At 42.1% G+C, this 20718-nt stretch overlaps 1 protein-coding gene across 1 annotated transcript; it reads left to right on the forward strand.

Moving 5' to 3' along the window:
* The first annotated feature begins 866 nt into the window (after window positions 1-866).
* On the forward strand, window positions 867-19194 carry LOC135501313 (A disintegrin and metalloproteinase with thrombospondin motifs like). Its single transcript, XM_064793364.1, has 16 exons — window positions 867-955; window positions 1691-1887; window positions 7526-7612; window positions 7972-8113; window positions 8507-8645; window positions 9144-9198; window positions 9622-9699; window positions 10201-10337; window positions 11294-11319; window positions 12397-12505; window positions 12778-12945; window positions 13500-13632; window positions 14892-15008; window positions 15535-15589; window positions 16095-16220; window positions 19042-19194. Exons 1-15 carry the CDS (start codon window positions 895-897, stop codon window positions 16217-16219), a joined length of 1629 nt encoding a protein of 542 aa, XP_064649434.1. The 5' UTR covers window positions 867-894; the 3' UTR covers window position 16220; window positions 19042-19194.
* The last annotated feature ends 1524 nt before the right edge of the window (window positions 19195-20718 follow it).

Below are 20718 nucleotides of genomic sequence, written 5' to 3' on the forward strand. Positions count from 1 at the left end.
TGGCGCTGTTTTTTAATAAGAAATAGTCGTTTTTTTATTGCAGTATGTTTGTTCTTCCTCTGGTTCATCAGTAAACTATTTTTCTGAACGTGTTCGATGCTTTTCCAATTATGTTTCAGCTCTTAGATATAGAAAAACGCCTTATTCGTTCTTTTTATAACGCGCAAATCCTGGCGCGAAAGACCTTTCCCGCCACGTGAGTGCACGCCCTGATCCTAGTTCACGTCAGCCCGCTTTTCAAACGCAACGTTATTTCCAAGCGCCATCAGAGTGACGTCGGAAAAATCGATATCAGCACCAAGACGTCACAGGGTAGATCCATGGTCCAGGAAACACCTTTACTGGTGCATCGTTCTACGTGGAAAGGGTCGATGCATGGAGAGCTAACTCGGGTCTAATCGGTGTTAACATCATTGAGTCAGATTTTGAATTTGTCCTTTTTTGTGCAATTTGTTGATGAAAACTACTTAATGTAAAAAAAACAAAAAGATAATGCCAATGGTCCTTAAGCCAGGGTGTCATAAATGAGGCCGCCCGCACTACCGTGGATATCTATAATTAATACTAAATAACCACTACTGGTGTGGAACAGATTAAGTTTTGTCTCGTGGCAATCGCAGCGCGAGAAAAAAACTCTAGTGGTATCTGCACTCCGGACGCAGTGGACCGGCGGCCTCGTTCCTAGGATGATGCAATGGGCTGCCCAAGGAGCCTAGTGGCGTCAAGCCTTTATTCTGATTAGTCGATGGTAATATTGATCTTGTGATTGCAAATCCCCGGAAACAAGAGTGTGATAGAAAAACACTCTCCAACAATGACTGTCCAGGCCTTAAAAAGGAATGAGACTCGGCCTCATCCTCACTCAAAAGACCGACCTGACACACTGAAGACACCATGAAGTCCGTGATTATCTGCGTGTGCGCCCTGTTGGCGGTCGTCGCCAGCAGATATATAGGCAAGCAATTTTATGAAGGTGTTAGTCATAGCCTGTTTTGGTAAAGTTCGCGTATTTGACTGCGATTTGAATCACATGTTCAATCACAGCGAAATGGGCGTCCGTGTCGATTTTAACAAAACTTATCTCTGACTATGTTGAACGATTGACAGTTCATCCATGAATTCAAACCTGTCATGAGATTGAAGAAAATTGCCGAAATTCACAAAGGCGAAACTGAGTGGATAGAGCATTACAAATGACTCCAAGTTCGTCACAGCTTTCTCGGTTTTTGGCTCACCGTAGGGGAGTCGATAAAACACCGCAGTGTCCGTCGTCCGTCGTCGTCGCCGTATCCTGTTTCAAAAACAGTGGCACATTTCTAAACCGCTAGGGCTATGAACTTGAAAGTTTGTACACAGGACCCCCTCCCCAGGTCAGGTGACCTCTTGTCAATGAATTTCGGTCTGATCGATCTGATTCTTGATTTGGCCACCAGGGGGCCAGAAGTGGAATCCTAAAAAGTGTGATATCTCTCTTGTGAGTGACTCGTTTTCAATAAAAAAAATATGGTAGGTACTCCAAGCAACGATACATCACAAGACATACTGACTTTGATTTGATCTATGTACTATACATGTAGCATGTTTCTTAACCAGGATGAATTCCTAACCACCAAATATCTATACGGTGAGCACAATGGGGCTGAGCCGTTTCATTCATCATTTGAACTTCTGATTGTTCTGTCCCTTTAAGATAGCGAGCGTGTATTCATCAGAGATCTCGACCAAAGCGGGGAAGCTGATCCTCCGATCGTGACCTTGAAGATTGACCATCCAGGAAAGGAGAGAAGCTTGACCCTACGTCGCAGAGACAATTTCAACAAGAACGTCCCCGTGTTCATAACTGGTGAAGATGGAAAGCCAAGGAAGGAGCCGAGATCTCGTTCACTGGTAAGTAGACAACACAACGTTCCATTGGTATGGCTTCTTTGTGCTGCAGCTGCGGTATAATGATATCTCGCAGCTGCAATGTGCCGTTGTACGGAGGGACCAAATATAGCCTGTTTTCTTTGCCTGAGAATGTCGACCTCCACTTGAAAAGTTCGTTGCTATAGGAATCAATGACCTATGATTACGATTCGACCTTCATTTTGAGCTCACCTCTGGGGAGCTTATACGATACCGTGGCGTCCGTCGTCGTCCGTCGGTCTCCGTCGTCTTCGTCCGTTAGCGGAGCACGTTTCGTCACCGCTAGGGCTAGATGGCTAAAACTTGGTGTGATGGTAGCTTTTGGCAATATGCCCAGATATATTTTCTTTTTGGCGAGATGACCTACTTCCTGGCCTCCAGGGGCCATCTTGGAAATTGATTTTTTTTCCTTTTTGAAGCTAATGGTTGTACGTAGAGTGACGAAATTTTTATTACATATCACCCGGGTCTTTGATTTGACCTACTTTTCAAGGTCACAGAGGTCAAATTCACTAAATCACCGATAGGTGACACGTTTCGTTTCTATTTAAGCTAGACGGTTCTAAACTTGTGAGGGCATAATATCAAGGGACCCTCTATTCTACCCCAAAATTTTGTCCCGCTCGGAATTCAAATAAGGCCGCCAGGCGGCCATCTTGAAAATTAAACAAAGTCGGATTGCAACTTAATTTCATGTGATTGTATATATATGTACTCTCTACAACATCCCTGATTTTCAGTCAAATTAATCTACCAATATGGCCGCAATCCTTAAAATCCCCAAAATTAAACAAAGTCCTATTACTCTGAAACTGATGATCGGATTGCAACCAAACTTCATGTGATTATGTATCTGTGAACTCTCGTGTTTTTTTTCAAGTTACCTTTGGAAAATTGAAAGAAAAACTCTCTTACGTGAAAGTGTATCCCAAGTGAATTCAGCTACACGTATCAAGTTCCGAATGCAATGTTCCAAAAAAAGGGCAGCAGGAAGTTGAATTTCGTTAGCAATGCATTTATATTAGTAATTAGCCAAATTGAGTGGCATCTTTTAAAATCCTTTGTGTTTTTTGCTTATCAAACATACAACTAGCTATTCTGATGGAATTGAAACTTCGTGATACCTGGCAGTAACTGAATATTTGAGTCACGATGCCCCGCCTATTTTGGTACCATAATCCGGCACCTTCTAGGCGCATGGTTTCCCGCTTTGCCGCGTTGATTGACACTGCCTTTTATCAGAGTCTTTCAAATAAAGAGTCGAGCAGGCAACTAGAGAACGTATGGCCACCTACCTAGGCCCCAAAAGATGCGCGTTGGGAGAGAGCTCTCTCGGGTCACGCTTTGACTCATGAAGCCAATCCGCACAACTGGAATTAAAACAAATTTTCGATCAGCTGAACATGGCCATTTTAAAGCAAATACCAGCTTCGAATACATAGATTTCTGTAAAACAATTTAGTGTCAAAGACAACATTGATATGAAAAGCGATATGTTTCGACGTTTACATTTCGACAGTTTTGAGATTAAGTGATGGCACTGATTTGAGAATAATTTTTGAAATGCGTTTTTCTACTCCACATTATCACATATCTTTGTGGTTAGCAGTTATAAAGTATGATGTCCCGAGCTAAATGGACATCCAGGGGCATCGTATGGTTCCATTTTTCTCATCTAATGGAATATTCATATCTTATAAATTTTGACCTACTACACAACCAGTTTTATAGCAGGTTTAATATCGCGTTCTCCGGCACGGTTTAAAAAACGAAAAATGTATGAAAAAAACAATGACTCGACCTTTGTGGCCAAACGTTTACATGTTTAGAAATCACATGTTTGAGCGCATGGTGTGAGGTATCGCCTTTTCAAATATTGTTGAACACACCATTTGGCTTAAACCCTTACATGCATTTATCATGTGTACATTTTGATTCATCTCATTCGTTAAGATACAACTGTATACAGTGTAGGGCAACAATTTATATTGTATGTATTTGCTTCCCGATAAATCATTAGGAAGTGACTATTTGGCAAGCCTGGCTTACCAAACAGCGCCTTTTTCTGCCCTAGATGGAGAGCCGAACTCATGCATATTCAACCATCCAGGAGCACATTATCATTCGTGGCAACACGGTCAGCAACACCGGCGTTACAGTGAAACGCCTTTAGAAATGCACACTAATGCATTTAAAGGGAATGGCCCGCCAAAAAATGGGGAGTTTTGAACGGCCCGGTCAAAACCTTAGGCGGGAATAAGGTTTCATTGATAAATATAAGGAGTTTCAAGGCCCCCAAATCACTTGTAAGGTTCAATAGATACTGGCCTTTCATTGGTTTACCGTCTGCGTATCATTTACATACTCTCATTTTGAAAAATATGACAATATTTACGATCACGTTATTGATTTTTGCAACATTTTCGGTAACGCGCCCCTTGCGGATCTGTAAGGTACCATTCGGATGCTTGAAAAATGCTTGTCTCGTCGATTCGCTCGCGGATAAACGCATCAGGTTGACTGCAGCAACTTTTAATTGTTGGAGACAGAGAAGGAAGGAATATGATTATCAGTTTGATGAAAACTTTGCAAAGTTTCTTCTTGGGACTCGAAATCCATACTACTATTCTCTCCATTTTCCATTTTCTCCTCTCTCCAACTCACTACTATCGCTATTGACTGCGTAACATACACTAACATTCTTTCGCTATCATTGCTAACTTCATTTACTAGAACACTGGCCTCTTTGTAGCCGATTATGTAACCCATAGTGGAAACACCTGACAGCGCCGCCCGGCATGATCCACGTGTATGGCTGGCGGGAGTGGACAAATATCTGAATTAAGGGTCGGGATAAATCAGATTTATACCACGACTATATTCATAATAGTAGACAGCCAATCAGACCCCCGCATTTCATGAATTATGGTGACCATTAAATCTGAATTATACCACGACATAAATGAATCAACCCACGACTATAATCGTTTTAGACCCACGACTATATTCGTAATAGCAGACAGCCAATCAGAGAGCCGAATTTATGGACGGAAGTGCGATTTATGGACGCCGGAAGTGCGATATATGGACGCCGGAAGTGCTATTTATGGACGCCGGATATTAGAATGTTGGACGACCTAATTCATGAAATGCGGGGTTCTGATTGGCTGTCTGCTATTACGAATATAGTCGTGTATGGCTGGCGGGAGTGGACAAATATCTGAATTAAGGGTCGGGATAAATCGGATTTATACCACGACTATATTCATAATAGTAGACAGCCAATCAGACCCCCGCATTTCATGAATTATGGTGACCATTAAATCTGAATTATACCACGACATAAATGAATCAACCCACGACTATAATCGTTTTAGACCCACGACTATGGCTGGCGCGAGTGGACAAATATCTGAATTAAGGGTCGGGATAAATCAGATTTATACCACGACTATATTCATAATAGTAGACAGCCAATCAGACCCCCACATTTCATGAATTATGGTGACCATTAAATCTGAATTATACCACGACATAAATGAATCAACCCACGACTATAATCGTTTTAGACCCACGACTATATTCGTAATAGCAGACAGCCAATCAGAGAGCCGAATTTATGGACGGAAGTGCGATTTATGGACGCCGGAAGTGCGATATATGGACGCCATAAATAGCACTTCCGGCGAATTATTATAACGAACGATTATAGTCGTGGGTTGATTCATTTATGTCGTGGTATAATTCAGATTTAATGGTCACCATAATTCATGAAATTCGGCTCTCTGATTGGCTGTCTGCTATTATGAATATAGTCGTGGTATAAATCTGATTTATCCCGACCCTTAATTCAGATATTTGTCCACTCCCGCCAGCCATACACGACTATATTCGTAATAGCAGACAGCCAATCAGAACCCCGCATTTCATGAATTAGGTCGTCCAACATTCTAATATCCGGCGTCCATAAATAGCACTTCCGGCGTCCATATATCGCACTTCCGGCGTCCATAAATCGCACTTCCGTCCATAAATTCGGCTCTCTGATTGGCTGTCTGCTATTACGAATATAGTCGTGGGTCTAAAACGATTATAGTCGTGGGTTGATTCATTTATGTCGTGGTATAATTCAGATTTAATGGTCACCATAATTCATGAAATGCGGGGGTCTGATTGGCTGTCTACTATTATGAATATAGTCGTGGTATAAATCTGATTTATCCCGACCCTTAATTCAGATATTTGTCCACTCCCGCCAGCCATACACGTGCTACTGGCATACACATAGTAGTAAATAAGGTTGTAAAAATATGCAAATGAGATGCCGTATATGGAAACCATGACGTCACTAAGCAGTTCTTATTTCTGCTACGGGTGGCGCTGTTGCTTGCCTCTGGAGGCGCTATTCAACCTCTTTAACATGCATATCAGTTAAATCACGTTTATGACTTTTTTGTAAATCCATACAGTCATGTACATGTACATGCTTCTTCATGGATTATTGACCAAAACCCGAGTTTAGTAACAGAAATTGAATCGAGAGCGGGAAGTCGGCCATTGTTAAATACTAGCATATACCCATGGAGCGGGCAAAGTTGAAATGTAATACCTTAGTTAAATGGGCACGATGATTGAACTACATTAAAGATCTAACGTTACTGAAGTTTTATTAAAGGTTAAACACGAAATGAACTGCATTTAGGGACTTATTGCTGCTATCTACATGCAACCCCCAATAGATTGATTGGAGTACGCTATTTTGCACAATGCATTGAGACCAGTGACAGCAGGTCCTGTTCCAAATAAGGCCCTCACATATTAGGCATATCACCTACCCACTCCGGTACCCAATGCCACTGTCGGACCAAAGCCTGGTGCATGGAGAGATGCAGAACGCAATTCAAACTGACAACATCAGTCAGTAAAGAATAAATCAAAGAGCAGGCGCTGGCCACTGTACATATTTTGTCCATCCTGTTATAACTGTTTATTGATGCCCACTGCATGTTCCGGCAGGCCACTCTGCAGAATTTGCCTTATCACTCAGGACAGTGTTTCTCGAATAGAACTAAAATAGAACAGGCTAATTATTAATCTCCCTGCTAATAACCTGCACCATGGACCAGGTCGTATAGCACTACATACGTGCTGGAAGCTAATACTGATGTGGCAGGGAGAATATGTGTGAAGTTTGTGTATGCTTTTGAGAATGAGCGGAGCTCTCCAGTCGACGTGCTCTCTGAAAAGTTGTTATTTATTCCAAAACCACCAAGATATTCGACGTATGACACCCTCAGTGACACTCTTACTTATGATCCACACCTACGAAGCCAAAAGTTGCAAGAATTCGACGCATTTTCGAGGCCCAATTTTGAAACAAAAATCGCCTCCTATTCAGCGGCCACAACGCGCATTATAGTATAGATGCGCATATAAATTCGAATATGACGTCACTGCTCTCTGATTGGCCAAAATGTTGTAACCTCTCCGGCTCGCCAAAGAGGGTAGTATTTTTGCCCTGTTTGGCAAGCCCGGCTTGCCGAACAGAGTTGATTTTTAGTGCTGTTTGGCAAGCGGCTCTCCAAGCAGGGCTTTTATGTACTTATGTCTATGATTTTAGGGTACAGCTTACCACGACGCAGAAAACGGAGCGGCCTTTCTCATATCAAGTGATCTCACTGGAAGTGGCGTTTACAGAAGGAGTGTGGTAAGTATAGATGTCTTGCCTTGATGGAGAAATGGCCAGCCATTGCAATTCGAGTCGCCTAGGGCGGATTCTATACAGTGGCACAGCGGTCGCTACTGATGGCGACAGGCGATTCTGGTTCGGTTGTGGATGTGAAAGGAAACTTAGTCCCAACTTAGTCGTAGCCCCATTGTTTGATTATTGATAATGGCTTTATAGCAGGAGGCAAAATAACGGCTTTCGGTTATTTCTAGTTGTAGTATTTGTAATTCTGTCCTTAGACTAAGACTGCACACTAGTTGTTTACGTCTACATATGCATGGTCTAGACCTTTCGTGGACACCATGAATTACTATTTTAATGTTTCCTTCTGCCAATAGAGGGGTATGCTTCATGATGGCGACTACACCATCCACCTCGAGCCCAGCCAGGAGATCACCACGGACAGGAAACGTAATGTTGATGGGGGTGTACCACACTTGATGGTCAGAAAGAGGAATGAAAAGATTGACTTTGGAAATGGTAAGTTGTAACTTACTGCATAGAAAGCGCCACATATTCGCGCCTTTTTACCAATTGCGATTCCTGGAAATATCTGATTTTTCATGATTGTCATTTTGGCGGAAAACACAGAATTTCTTTTCATTTCGTTGACCACTCTAATAAACTTACAACCCACGATGGGGGTGCATACTGCTGGCGTAGCAACCCGAAGTTTCAATTGATTGCACTGAACATTATACTACTGTACGCGACGACGCACAATTTTCCATTTATTTCACGAACCCCTGCTCCTGATGCCAAAATGGTGAAACTGTAGAAGGCTAATGCACCAGCATTCGTAAAGGACAGGTCCCTCTCCGAATTCGTGTCCCCTAACTCCTAATCCGTTAATCAATCATTTCCCCTCCTCAGATGCTCTTCCTAGCCATGGCAACTGGACGACAATGAGCAAGAGAGCTGAGCCACCGATCATCGTGTCGAAAAGAGATGGCTGTAAGACAGCATACGGCGCTGAATTGATGTTCTTCTGCGACTACAAGTGCTATAAGAAGTGAGTAGACAGCAGTCAGGTGGAAAGCTAGCCATTACACTGAATGAGATTGAAGCGATTTCACACAACGAGCGCGCGAATGCCATTTTTTGCATCGTCTTGGGTGCGGCGTGAAGTGACTCGGCAACAAAGCACTGCCGCGTGGACCAACTGTAAATGTCGTAAAGGTTTGAATATACATACCTTCGGCCGTGGGCCAGGTTTTTGAATTCGTGACAACATTTCATTGTCATCGTGATATGTCAGGTGCTTCTTTCACACGAAACAAAATCTCCAGCTAATACTAGGCATCATGAGATCAGGTTTTTTTTACTCCATCGTCATTACACAAATATATCGACTGGCGGAGTATATTGAAAACCACTGGTTATGTCAGGACGGCTAATATGGTGAAGGAAAGGCAAGACGGTCTCTCTAAAAATTGTGTATTTTAAAGATTTATTCCTTTAGCTAAAAGTGCGTGTGTAATCTCACGTGATTAGAGTTTTTGTATTTTAGCCACAACCAGAATATAACCGAAATTAGAGAGCACTTCAGCTACGTCATAAATGGAGTAAGTTGACATGCATTTCCTCTCATTCAATGATAAAACCAATGGATTTGTGATCAGGTCGTAAATAAGATTAACATCCTTGTACAGCGTCCACATTCTTTTTTTTTAAATTCTTTTTCTTACATATCGAAGACGTTTGAAAAAATAAAAAAAATCGGTCTGGTGCGGCCTTATTTTTGACCTGCAACCGTGTGTTACGTGTTGACAAAGTAGCCCACGAGTTCTACGTGGCAGGACATATTTTGTGCCTCTGGTATGACAGTCCGCACATGTTTATTATTTATTTTCCATCAGATATGAATAATTCTTTGAAGGATGAAATGAACTTACGATATCTTCCTTTTTCACCACTCAAAATTCATCGAGTGTTCTGTTGAGCATGTTCCTGCTGGTAAAAATATCGTTGTTGATTTTTGTTCGCAGATGGACCTCCGTTACGCAAACATTGAAGATTCTTCCTTCTCCATCTACGTTCGACTGGTTGCTTTGCAAATCAGTGCAGTAAGTAAATAATCAGCAATCGAGTAGTCATTATTCAGAAATTCAGTAGAGTAATTTCTGATTTGAAACTCTGAATTTCTGAATCTCAGGTCAAGAACTATAAGTCCTATATGTATGGTGCTGAGCCCCCTTAAGGCCTAGTGTTCATACACGGTAAACATGAGATTCACCCGTCCCGCGACATATTTCCGAAAATTTCAGCAATTTTACAAAGAGTATAAAGTAGATAAGACTACCTCAGAACCACCCAAAGCATCGCTAGAACGAGGCTTATATATTCGAGGAGAAATACTGACATTTCTTTCTATGCCGATTCTTCGATACTGTGGATCTATAATACCGTGTCGACAACAACACACAACGCCGATTTTTACATGGGCATGAAATCTCCCGGCCATAAGGCCTATTTTTGCGAGTAGTGCCAGCTTCTAATAGAATGGACCATAGTCAGTGACAAAACCTATCCATGCATGGCGTTTATGAGATTTTCTTGATCTTCAGTTTCCCGACAACTGGACGCACCCTATCGCCAGCGATGGAGTTGTGGATGTTTACTCAGTACTGAGCATTTTCACGAAATGGTACAACTCGGCAAAGTCCTCTCTCCCCGACCATGACCATGCCATGCTCATGACCGCGTAAGTCTTTCAGTTCAGAGGCCTAATCCACTTTCGACCCCCTGACAAATGGAGTGGTGCGTGACGTCACTTCGGAGACCTTTGGATATTATCTTCTCCTCTCCAACCTGGGTCTACTTGATTAGCAATTCAAAATGGCTGCACCGTAACCCCTGGTAACACCCTTAAACCACATGCAGCGTCACCACCGAATTTTCTGCCCGCGTGATATGAAAATAAAAATCTCAAACGGACCTTTTGACCTATTGATATATTCATCTAGCTTTGGCAGCGTTCCACCACTATCACAATTTAAACAAATCTGAAAACGTTATTCTGATATATTCGTTGTGACATACCATCGCGTAATTTCATGATATTTATCATATACCCTAAATGTACTTAACTGTCAGACATGCTGTGAAAAACATCATGATTTGCCACAAAAAGTAAGAACAAACTTCTTCAAAATCATGACGTCACAAGCGCCGAACCCGGTGATGACGCCACCATGCTTAGCAACGGTACGCAACAGTTAGCAACGGTGCCGTCAAGACCGGGATCACCACACAATCCCCTTCAAAAATTGGTCACAGTTACTCTGACGATCAAATTCTACAGCAAAATAAACGTGGTAGCGACCAAAATGGTTGAAATGGCACTGGTTAATAGCATCTTAAACATTCGGTCTCGAGCTTTCTTAGGCCGGAGAAAACTCGTGCAATCTGGCGACCCGGATCACACACTCGAGCAGTATTCTTATTATACCTTGGGCGATGTTGGAATTTGGAATCGTTCAACACCCATGATGGCAACTTTGACCAATTGCCATAACGAGATTACTGCTGTCATTAAGACGATATCAATATTGTAATATATATAGTAACTTTCAATAATACCGCTATAACCTTATCAGAGAATTGTGTTCGCCTTGGAGAGCTAACACTGTCACCATAACAGTGCGTTTTATTTTGAAGGTACAAAATGGCTGACGGAATTTTAGGTAAGAAACGTATCTAGGTTTTCTAAGACCTAACACCCCAGGGCGCTCTGGCTTTGGCACTGCACATCTGTCGTGCCTGTGATAAGGAAGTCTCACACTCTCCCATCTTCGTAAGTGGTCGATTTTTTTTCGCAACCATTTGGGCCTAGGGCCCCGCACTCACTTCAGAGTGCATTATCAATAGGTTTCAGCTCCATGAAGCTTTCATCAGTGCACCCACCCCCTGTGGATTTCATGTTCCCAAGGTAAGTATACGTACATTGCCACGTCATTGAAATACTATTTCCCTCCGTATACTTATTTCCTTTACTGTCCAGCTGTTTCAACCCCCCCCCCCCCCCCGGTTTCACGTGTCTTCTTTAGGCACACAGGTTAAACGTTTAACCATCTTGACCTACTTTTTGCCAACTGCTTGGCTCAGACCGCCCTTCAGCAGGCTATACTGCCTGGATGGACCGACAAAGATCTACTCTAGGTCAATCAAGGGGAGAAATTGACTCCTTGCGGTCCCGCTATCAGGATACCTCTGTATATCCAACCGTATTTCTTTGTCGCCACATGCATCTGATGAGTCTCTCTTGTCGAAACCGCATTTCCTGCACCTTCATGACCTATCAGGCATACATGGTTGCTTCATACCATCAGTGCACGGTGCCCAGTAGCCAAAATCCTTCATTTTGGTTGTATCTTGTTGCCATGAGCAACAGAGCATGCAGGCTCAAGCTACGATGTCACTGATGACGTCACAAGGTTGCCATGACGTCATCATGATGTCATGACGTCGGGTCAACAATCACAGCTGTCAGACAGTCCCTGAATGATCTCTTCATTCAGTTGCGGTCATGCAGGCGCAGTGGACGCCAAATTGCCACGTCAACATCATAGGTTTTCTAAGTTTGGCGAACTTTGAATTATTTCGTACTTGAAAGTTTCTGGGTCTTCTGGGTTTGGCAGACTTGGAATTTTTTTACACTTACATGTTTTTTAGGTTTGGCGAACTTAGAATTTATTTGTACTTATATGTTTTTCTAGGTTTGGCGAACTTAGAATCTATTTGTACTTACATGTTTTCTATAGGTGTGGCGTATAAGGAATGTATCTGCACATCATGGGCTACATCAGTCGTCACGGAGAATTTGGATCTGACGAGGGTCATCGGAGTGGCTACACATGAACTCGGTCACAAGTAAGTAGTCTTCGGTTTAACGAACTCATTATCTCAGTGGTTCCACATGGATGAACTCGGCCTCAAGTAACACATAATATTCAAACATTATTCTCTCATCATTGGTTTCCATCTTGTGACGTAAACTCAACATTATAGTGCGCACAATGGTGTGTCATAGTACTCACCGAATGAGTAAAAATTACCGACAAAACGTTCGTTTTCAGTCACCAAGCATCATGTAAAATTTGCATTTATCAAAAGTGTACACGCATTTCCAATTTCTTTGTCAGTATCGGTGCAGGACACGATTCTTCAGATAACAACTGTAGCACAGGAGACCGTTACATCATGGCGCCTTCACTCGGCAGGTTAAGCGCGGACGACACTTACAAGAACCCGTACCGTTTCTCCTCCTGCTCTATCAATTACTTCAAGAACGCCATCAACAGCCTCGAGAGGTATGTGACCGAAACAGATGCCGACACGATGTTGGCGTCTTCTATTGTTAATCTCGCAGATCTGCTGTACTTAATTGCAGTGTCATGCCCGCGGCACGGAAATCAACTTTTGAGGTGCTCAAACGAGAAAGAGGTGGCATTTCGACGATGGATGTCATGTTGCCTGTGTCAGAATTGCAACAAAGAGCGTGGTTTTAATGTTTAGTATAGTATGCCCCAAAAAAATAATACAACACGATCAACTTGACTCTATAAGATCGATCAGAGAAAAAAGTGGCTTCGTTCTCGTTCCTGTTTTCGCTTGATATTTTGAACCTCTCTTGTGCAAAATGCGGACGTGGACGCAATTCTTTCAACAGTGTCATTCTTGGCAACGGCTTTCGCCTTAGGTTTTGTTGAACGTCTTCTTGAAAACGACAAGAACGCTTGTGTTATACAACGTGCGGTTTTCTAGATCTCGAAAATCTGCGATGGTTCCTGAGGGGTAGCTGACCAAAGTGTAGAATAGCGACAATCCCCTTTTAACTCCACATTATTCATCTTTTTGTATTTAGCTCTAAAACAAACTGTCTGCTGGACTCGGCTGCTCACGGCTCTGACGTCTTAGAGTTGGAGGCACCAGGCCAGAAGTTGGATGCCGACGACCAGTGCGAGGTAGCATTCGGAGCTGGATACAAATACCTCAGGGTGCGTAAATTGGTCAAAATCTATCAGACCTTTTTTCATGCATAATTTACATTCAACAGTCACGATGTGAACACTGATAAGAAAGTTTTATCTAGTCTGCACTGTTATTTTTCTTAGTTGATATCATAGGAGCCTCGTCAAAACGGAAAAGGGATTCGGAGGAATAGGGATCAGTAAATCTCCTAGCCTCGTCATGGGTAATGGTTGCCTAGAGATACAAGCGTACATTTGGCCTCTTCCGGTTGGTCTCTTCCGGTTTAAGAAGCAGAAAATGGCAGCAAGTCCTCTCGTTGGGAGACAAACTCGCCCCGGTGCCAAAAAATAAAAAATTCAGACACTGGAATTGATCAATTGCCGCCATCTTGGATGTCAGCATCCTGAGAGTCAGGGTTTTGACAATCCTACGTCATAAACTGTGTCGCCAGTTCAGACTGTAAATCTTAATCAGGCCGAATTAGTGCAATTTTCTCTCAAAAACGTTTTATTTTATTAATAAATAACAGAATATGATCTTTGTAGATAAAATTTTACACTTACTAGCGGGTTTTAAGATGATTGTACAGAGAACTACATACGCAGCGTAGGGCAGCAATCATTTTCGCGGGCTTTGTGGTGTCGCGATAGCCTCGCAGCAATTAGAGAGACACAACCACTCTCTTGATTACATTACAGAGAGTGGCCCGGAACTGGCCAATATTGGAAACGTTACACACTGGCCACCTGGCGGGAGCGTAGGGACAACGTATATAACAGAAGATGGTCGTCGATTTTCAAACATGGACTATTTTATTGAGTTAAATCTGCTTGTCCATACTAACAATCAAATTAATTTTGTGTAATTTATGACTGAAATAGACAACTGATATGAAAAACCAACTGTAATAAACAACTTTGCGTCGTTAAAACACTAAAACCTAGCCGATGATTCGTATTTTCCAAAATTCTGGGCAATTATTACAAAAACAAAATCGTTTAGAATTACGCGGCGGCCGCCTTAGCACCACCACGCGGGGCTTAATGGTATTATGCTAGGCAGCAATAAGACAGATTCTTTTCTGATCTATATTTCAAGATTGTGGCAACTTACCAGCTCTTGAGGCGTTGTAAGGAACGAAGTCAGTGCCAATGTTAGAGGGAGGCTGTCTGAAATGTAGGAGTCCGTTGAAGAATGGGTTAAACTTGACATTTTGTGGCATCAATTTGACATGACCTCGCTTTTGTGCTGTATTTGATGCCAACATGGTTTTTTTCCCTCACAGGGGTTGAAAGGAGAGAAAGATTTCTGCAAGGAGCTGTTCTGTTTGGAGGTAGGATCGAGATCGGGCGAAAAAAATGCAGGCCATGCCCTTCGTGGAACAAGCTGTGGTAATAAGAAGGTAAATACATGTAGTATGATAATAATATTCATTGTCCACAGAAAATATCCCATACTCCGTCCAAAGCAGCGATAATATTCGAGCATATTATTTCTGCCGGTATTGGCTTCCATTTCACGTGTAATGCAAGTATAATGTACACAAACGTATGCTGCAAGAATGCTCGCACAAAATGCCGTACATGTGGCGATTCACTAAAGATCTTCGAATCGGCTGTAATGTAACCCAGTTTCATATCACTGAAGTGAATATTGATTTCCAATTTGAGCCGATTAAAACAGTTCAAGGGCCTATCTCACCTCGCTTAAAATCTTCTTCTGCACTTACAAACCTTATCACGCAGCAATTTCCGTGTCACCAAAATAAAAAAAAATGAAATTTAACCCTCTCTCGCCCCAGGGTGGAGCGCGACCCCAAAAGGGTAAGAATTTCAACACTATAAGGGTTAATGTCGTCATAAACTCGTCATAATGTCCAATTTTGACTTTAGTACGAATCCGACCAATGAGCGGTGTTTTTCTTTCAGTGGTGTGTCCAAGGGGACTGTGTCCATGACCCGGCAGCTCCAGCGATGGACTCAGGTAAGTAGTGAACTTACCGGCCAGTTGATACGAAATGATGTCAATTGACATCTAGTTGGGTCGTGCCTCTTCTCCGTAGGGGTGTGCAATCACTGTCAATTACAGATTTATTATCTCTTTATTACTGCATTAAGGGCAACTCTTCAACTGTTTTTGCGGTTGTTGAAGCGGGGTGGGGTGGGGTGGGGGGGGGGGGGGGGGGGACAACCTGCTGCGTGTTCTCGCTTCAAAAAACGTAATTCAATTATAACTTGATTCCCAAACACGTGGTTTCTTGACCATGTGCTTGATTTAAACGAAAACAAACCCTCTGATTGGTCAATGTCTTCGGCAATCATCGAAAGTTACCGAGCTAACCAAACGACGGACGGATAGGTTAACGCAATTTCGACGTCATTCATCTGACAGAAAGACAAATTCCAATTATCATAATTCATGAAATATAATAAACTCCTTTATCTTGAACAGTCTTATTCCAGATTTTGATGTCAAATTTTCTCTCCAGATACTTGCGTGTATGGGGACTCGGTGATCAGGTGGAATAGTGTTAAGTTACAATGCGCACAGATACCATGGGCCTGCGAGCATTATAGTGAAGTTAGGGAGCACTGCTGCAAGACGTGCGCTTAAGGTAAGATAAACCACAAGGCGAGGTACTGCGGGTAGAGTCAGATTAAGGAGCACTGCTGCAAGTCGTGTGCTTAAAGGCCATATATCAAGGTTTGAAAACATGCTTGATACTCATGAAATATGTTGAGGGTAAAAAAAACAAGATCCCAGACATTAAAAAAATTCTAATAATAAAGTCATTATTTAGTTATTTCAATTTTCAATTTTAAACTATTTGAATTTCCCACCACACACAACTTTAGATTAGTTCCACATGTGGCCGCTAGGGATTTTTTGATGACGTAGATCAGGTCAGTCAGAACAAAGCAAGATGGCTTCCGCATACAGTTCAGAGAGTGAGAGCAGTGAATTTGAGGATGTTTTGGTCGATACAGAAGGATATTTAAACGTTGAGCCGTACATGTTCGAGCCATTAATATCACTAGGTCATAATGAGAGTGATCATTCGGACGAAAGTGATTAGAATTTGTGGTTAATCAATTTGCATGGCAGACCTGCCGATATAGCAAAGAAGACATTGATAGACGGTTGCAGATGCATAACATGTATGATTTTTGAACAGACTAATGTTGCACAATATTGTTTTGCCTCGTCAGTGTTGTATCGCCAGTTATGTCATGACGCTGAACTACTATTGAAAAGTGACGGTATTATGCACAATCATCTTGACGTGACGATATAATGCCGTGCAACGTTAGATAGGCCTAGATGTCAGATGACAATAATCTGTCATTGACAGTGGCTGTCACTGACACTGACCTGTGTCGCTGTCACCTTGCTATGGCTGGAACACAAGAAGACACTATGCGGTATCACAGGCCCCAATAGGGCCTACACATTATGTATAACAACCGACCTCAGCAGCCTCGGGCATTAAATGCAATTGACATGGTTGGAACAGCTGTTTTTAACAAGTGGCATTTAATATTTAGTTGAATGCAGATATCCGGCTTCATGTGATAATCCGTATCGATAAAGTGATCACTGCAAAGTTTGGCCGAAGGCCCAGGCTTCCAACACTCCAAACGTTTGCACTTCCGAATCCACAGCTTCCTCCTCTCTCGTTCAACTGGCTTTGGAAATTCATGAAAATGGGTCCCATCCATCATTCGATTGTTCTTTGTGCTATCCTTGACACAATTCGGAGCCACACAATACACCATAGTGAATGAAACACATTACTTCCAGATGTGCATAATTAATTAAGGCCCTCCTGCTTTTATGATTGCATGACATGTACAGATGACCTGATCTACATCACAACTTTTGCTGAACCCGTCGCCTGGCTCTAACAAGCCAGTTGCTAGCCTGATTAGGTAATCAAGTTGTCAAACACATAATTGGCTATATCTTCAAAATGGATGGAGCTAATTGCATTTGGTTTTCTGTATTGTATAAAGTGTTAGGTACACTTTTGAAATCGTCTTACAGCAGAAAATGGCAAAAAACCTTGATATATGGCCTTTAAGTTAAAATAAGCCAAAAGGCGAGGTACTGCGGGCAGAGTCAGATTAAGGAACATTGCTGCAAGTCGTGTGCTTAAGGTAAGATAAACCACAAGGCGAGGTACTGCGGGTAGAGTCAGATTAAGGAGCACTGCTGCAAGTCGAGTGCTTAAGTTAAAATAAGCCAAAAGGCGAGGTACTGCGGGCAGAGTCAGATTAAGGAACATTGCTGCAAGTCGTGTGCTTAAGGTAAGATAAACCACAAGGCGAGGTACTGCGGGTAGAGTAAGATTAAGGAGCACTGCTGCAAGTCGTGTGCTTAAGTTAAAATAAGCCAAAAGGCGAGGTACTGCGGGCAGAGTCAGATTAAGGAGCATTGCTGCAAGTCGAGTGCTAAAGGTAAGATAAACCACAAGGCGAGGTACTGCGGGCAGAGTCAGATTAAGGAGCATTGCTGCAAGTCGTGTGCTAAAGGTAAGATAAACCACAAGGCGATGTACTCTGGGTAGAGTCAGATTAAGGAGCATTGCTGCAAGTCGAGTGCCTAAGGTAAGATAAACCACAAGGCGAGGTACTGCGGGCAGAGTCAGAGTAAGGAGCATTGCTGCAAGTCTTGTGTTTAAGGTAAGATAAACCACAAGTCGAGGTGCTGCGGGTGGAGTAAGATTAAGGAGCAATACTGCCGCTCTTGAGTTAGTATCAGCGTGTCAGGTTATCGGCTCTCTCAATCAGACAAGATTCCCATTCGACTGCCGTGATTGTATTGTCCTTATACCCGGTTCACTTTCTATTTGTGATCATCATTTATCGAATTAAATAAGACAACAACAAAAGTGTTTGAGCTGTATGAAAACATATTTTTTTCTCAAATATTACATCGTTGTCCTCACAAAGAAAGCGAGAGATGATGCATCCTGATATTTAGGGCTTTTTCACTCCACATCTATACTATGCTATATCTACATGTTGTGATGTCATTTATCGACTTGAATAAGACAACAACAAACGTGTTTTAGTCGTATGAAAAACGTCTTCTGCTCAAATAAACACATTTCATTTGGATTTCATTTGAAGAAATAGTTTGCCATACGGCATGGGTATTGTTAAGAAATATTACATCGTTGTCCTCTCAAATAAAGCGGGTGATGATGCATCCTGAAGCTGAGGGCTTTTTCACTCCACATCTATACATGTACTATGCTATGTACATGTCATTTATCTGAAATATTATTAAGAGGCGGAGTATTTATATTGAACACCACCCCTGGTGGTCTATACGGGGCCGTGATTGTGATGGAAATCATGGGGGGGGGGGGGGGTTGAGTTAATTTGGAGATGAAGCCTAGAGATACCGATTGTTTTTAATTTATTTTTCAGTTCCGGTATAAATGACTTATGCCGCATTGAAGACGTCGGACACGCCCGTTGCTATGCTTGTTGCTATGCTCGTTGCTATGATTCCTCGATGTTTATATGTAGACTTCGTTATACAAAATGGTGGCATAAGCAATAAAATATAATTATCATGAACACTGAGTGTCACCGTTCTTTATTTATCCGTGATATCTTTGCGGGAATTGGCCAGCTCCGCACTAAAGCTGACTCATGCGTTTGCACTGTCCACACGCGAGCTTGAGAGCGATGCGTGATATCTTTGCGATCACAGTCCCACTAAAGTGCACTAACAACACGCGGGCTTGAGAGCGATGCCTGATATCTTTGCGATAATTGGCCAGTCCCACTAAAGTACACTATCCACACGCGGGATTAAAGGCGATGTGGGAGTCGCTGACTTCTTACTTCCCTCACTTTCCCTCATGGCCTTCTCCCGTCCAAGTCCACCACAATGACTTCTCCGTCATAACATCACCTCATGATTAGTGAGCAATTATAGGTCGTAACTGTACAATGTAAGTCGCGAATGTGCGTGTAACGTTTCATTTTGAAGACTGTTGATAATTGTGAATGATCAACTTATTATACATTTTGTGGTCAATCGATATTTTTCTGAATTTTCCAAATTTTGAAGCCTTGTTGTAAATTTCAAAAATTGCGGTTATGCGAACAGGCCAGAGGATGTGAAGAGCGTCATTTTTTCGTGTATTGGATTATAACAATCTAACAGCCGCGTCTACAGTGTTTTAAGGTTAATATATAGTCATGTATACAATCGCATGGATATCATGTTATTGCACAACCTTGAATAAATTAAATTAATATAAGTGTAGATAAATAAATACACCCTGTACATTATGTACAAGAGTAAAATTGTGATCACAAAGAGGGTTTAGGCATACAGGAAGTTCACAGTTAAATGGTTTTCCTCAAAATTTTTCCAAGTCGAATTCTAGGCCCGCAAAAGGGAACGGTTTTGACTTACTTTACCCAATTCTTAATATACCCTAATTTATTGGATAGGCAATGCACCAGTCATACACCCGAACCTTCTCATATTCCCCTTTGTGGTCCTAGAATTGGCTTTAGAAAGATTTAAAGGAAAAACATACAACTGTGAACTTCCTGTTCACAGTTTTACTGTTTAGTGACAAGGTACTAGGTCAGCCTAGTACCTTTTGCAAGACCTGTCTGAAATGCAATATTGAGATATGAATTCACGGAGGTGAATTAAGGACGGGAGATCATTGGGGGGGGGGGGGGGGGGGGAGGGGGGAGAGATTCTACTAAACTTACTACAGTATATTAACAATAATGTAGGTTTAAGCTATACGATTTGCATGTAGATCGCATGATTTTCACAACGCATATAAACGACTTTCGCATGAAATGATACTATGGCATATACCGGTACTTGTAATACGTTTTAGAGGATTTTCACTACTCAGTGTTCCATTCTATTTCATAGAAGTGAAAAAATGAGTTAAGATTCTTTATGATTGTACATGTGGTATTGCAATCGTGTATTCCTTAAAAATGGGTATCGGCACTCTACCCTCTATACGGAATCAGGGGCTACATGGTGAGGCCATTCTCCTTGAATTTCACTGCGGGGAGTATGGCTGGTTTGTAGAGACATAATTCATTAATCAAGCTATT

Source organism: Lineus longissimus, chromosome 17, assembly GCF_910592395.1.
Source record: "Lineus longissimus chromosome 17, tnLinLong1.2, whole genome shotgun sequence".
NCBI lineage: Eukaryota > Metazoa > Nemertea > Pilidiophora > Heteronemertea > Lineidae > Lineus > Lineus longissimus.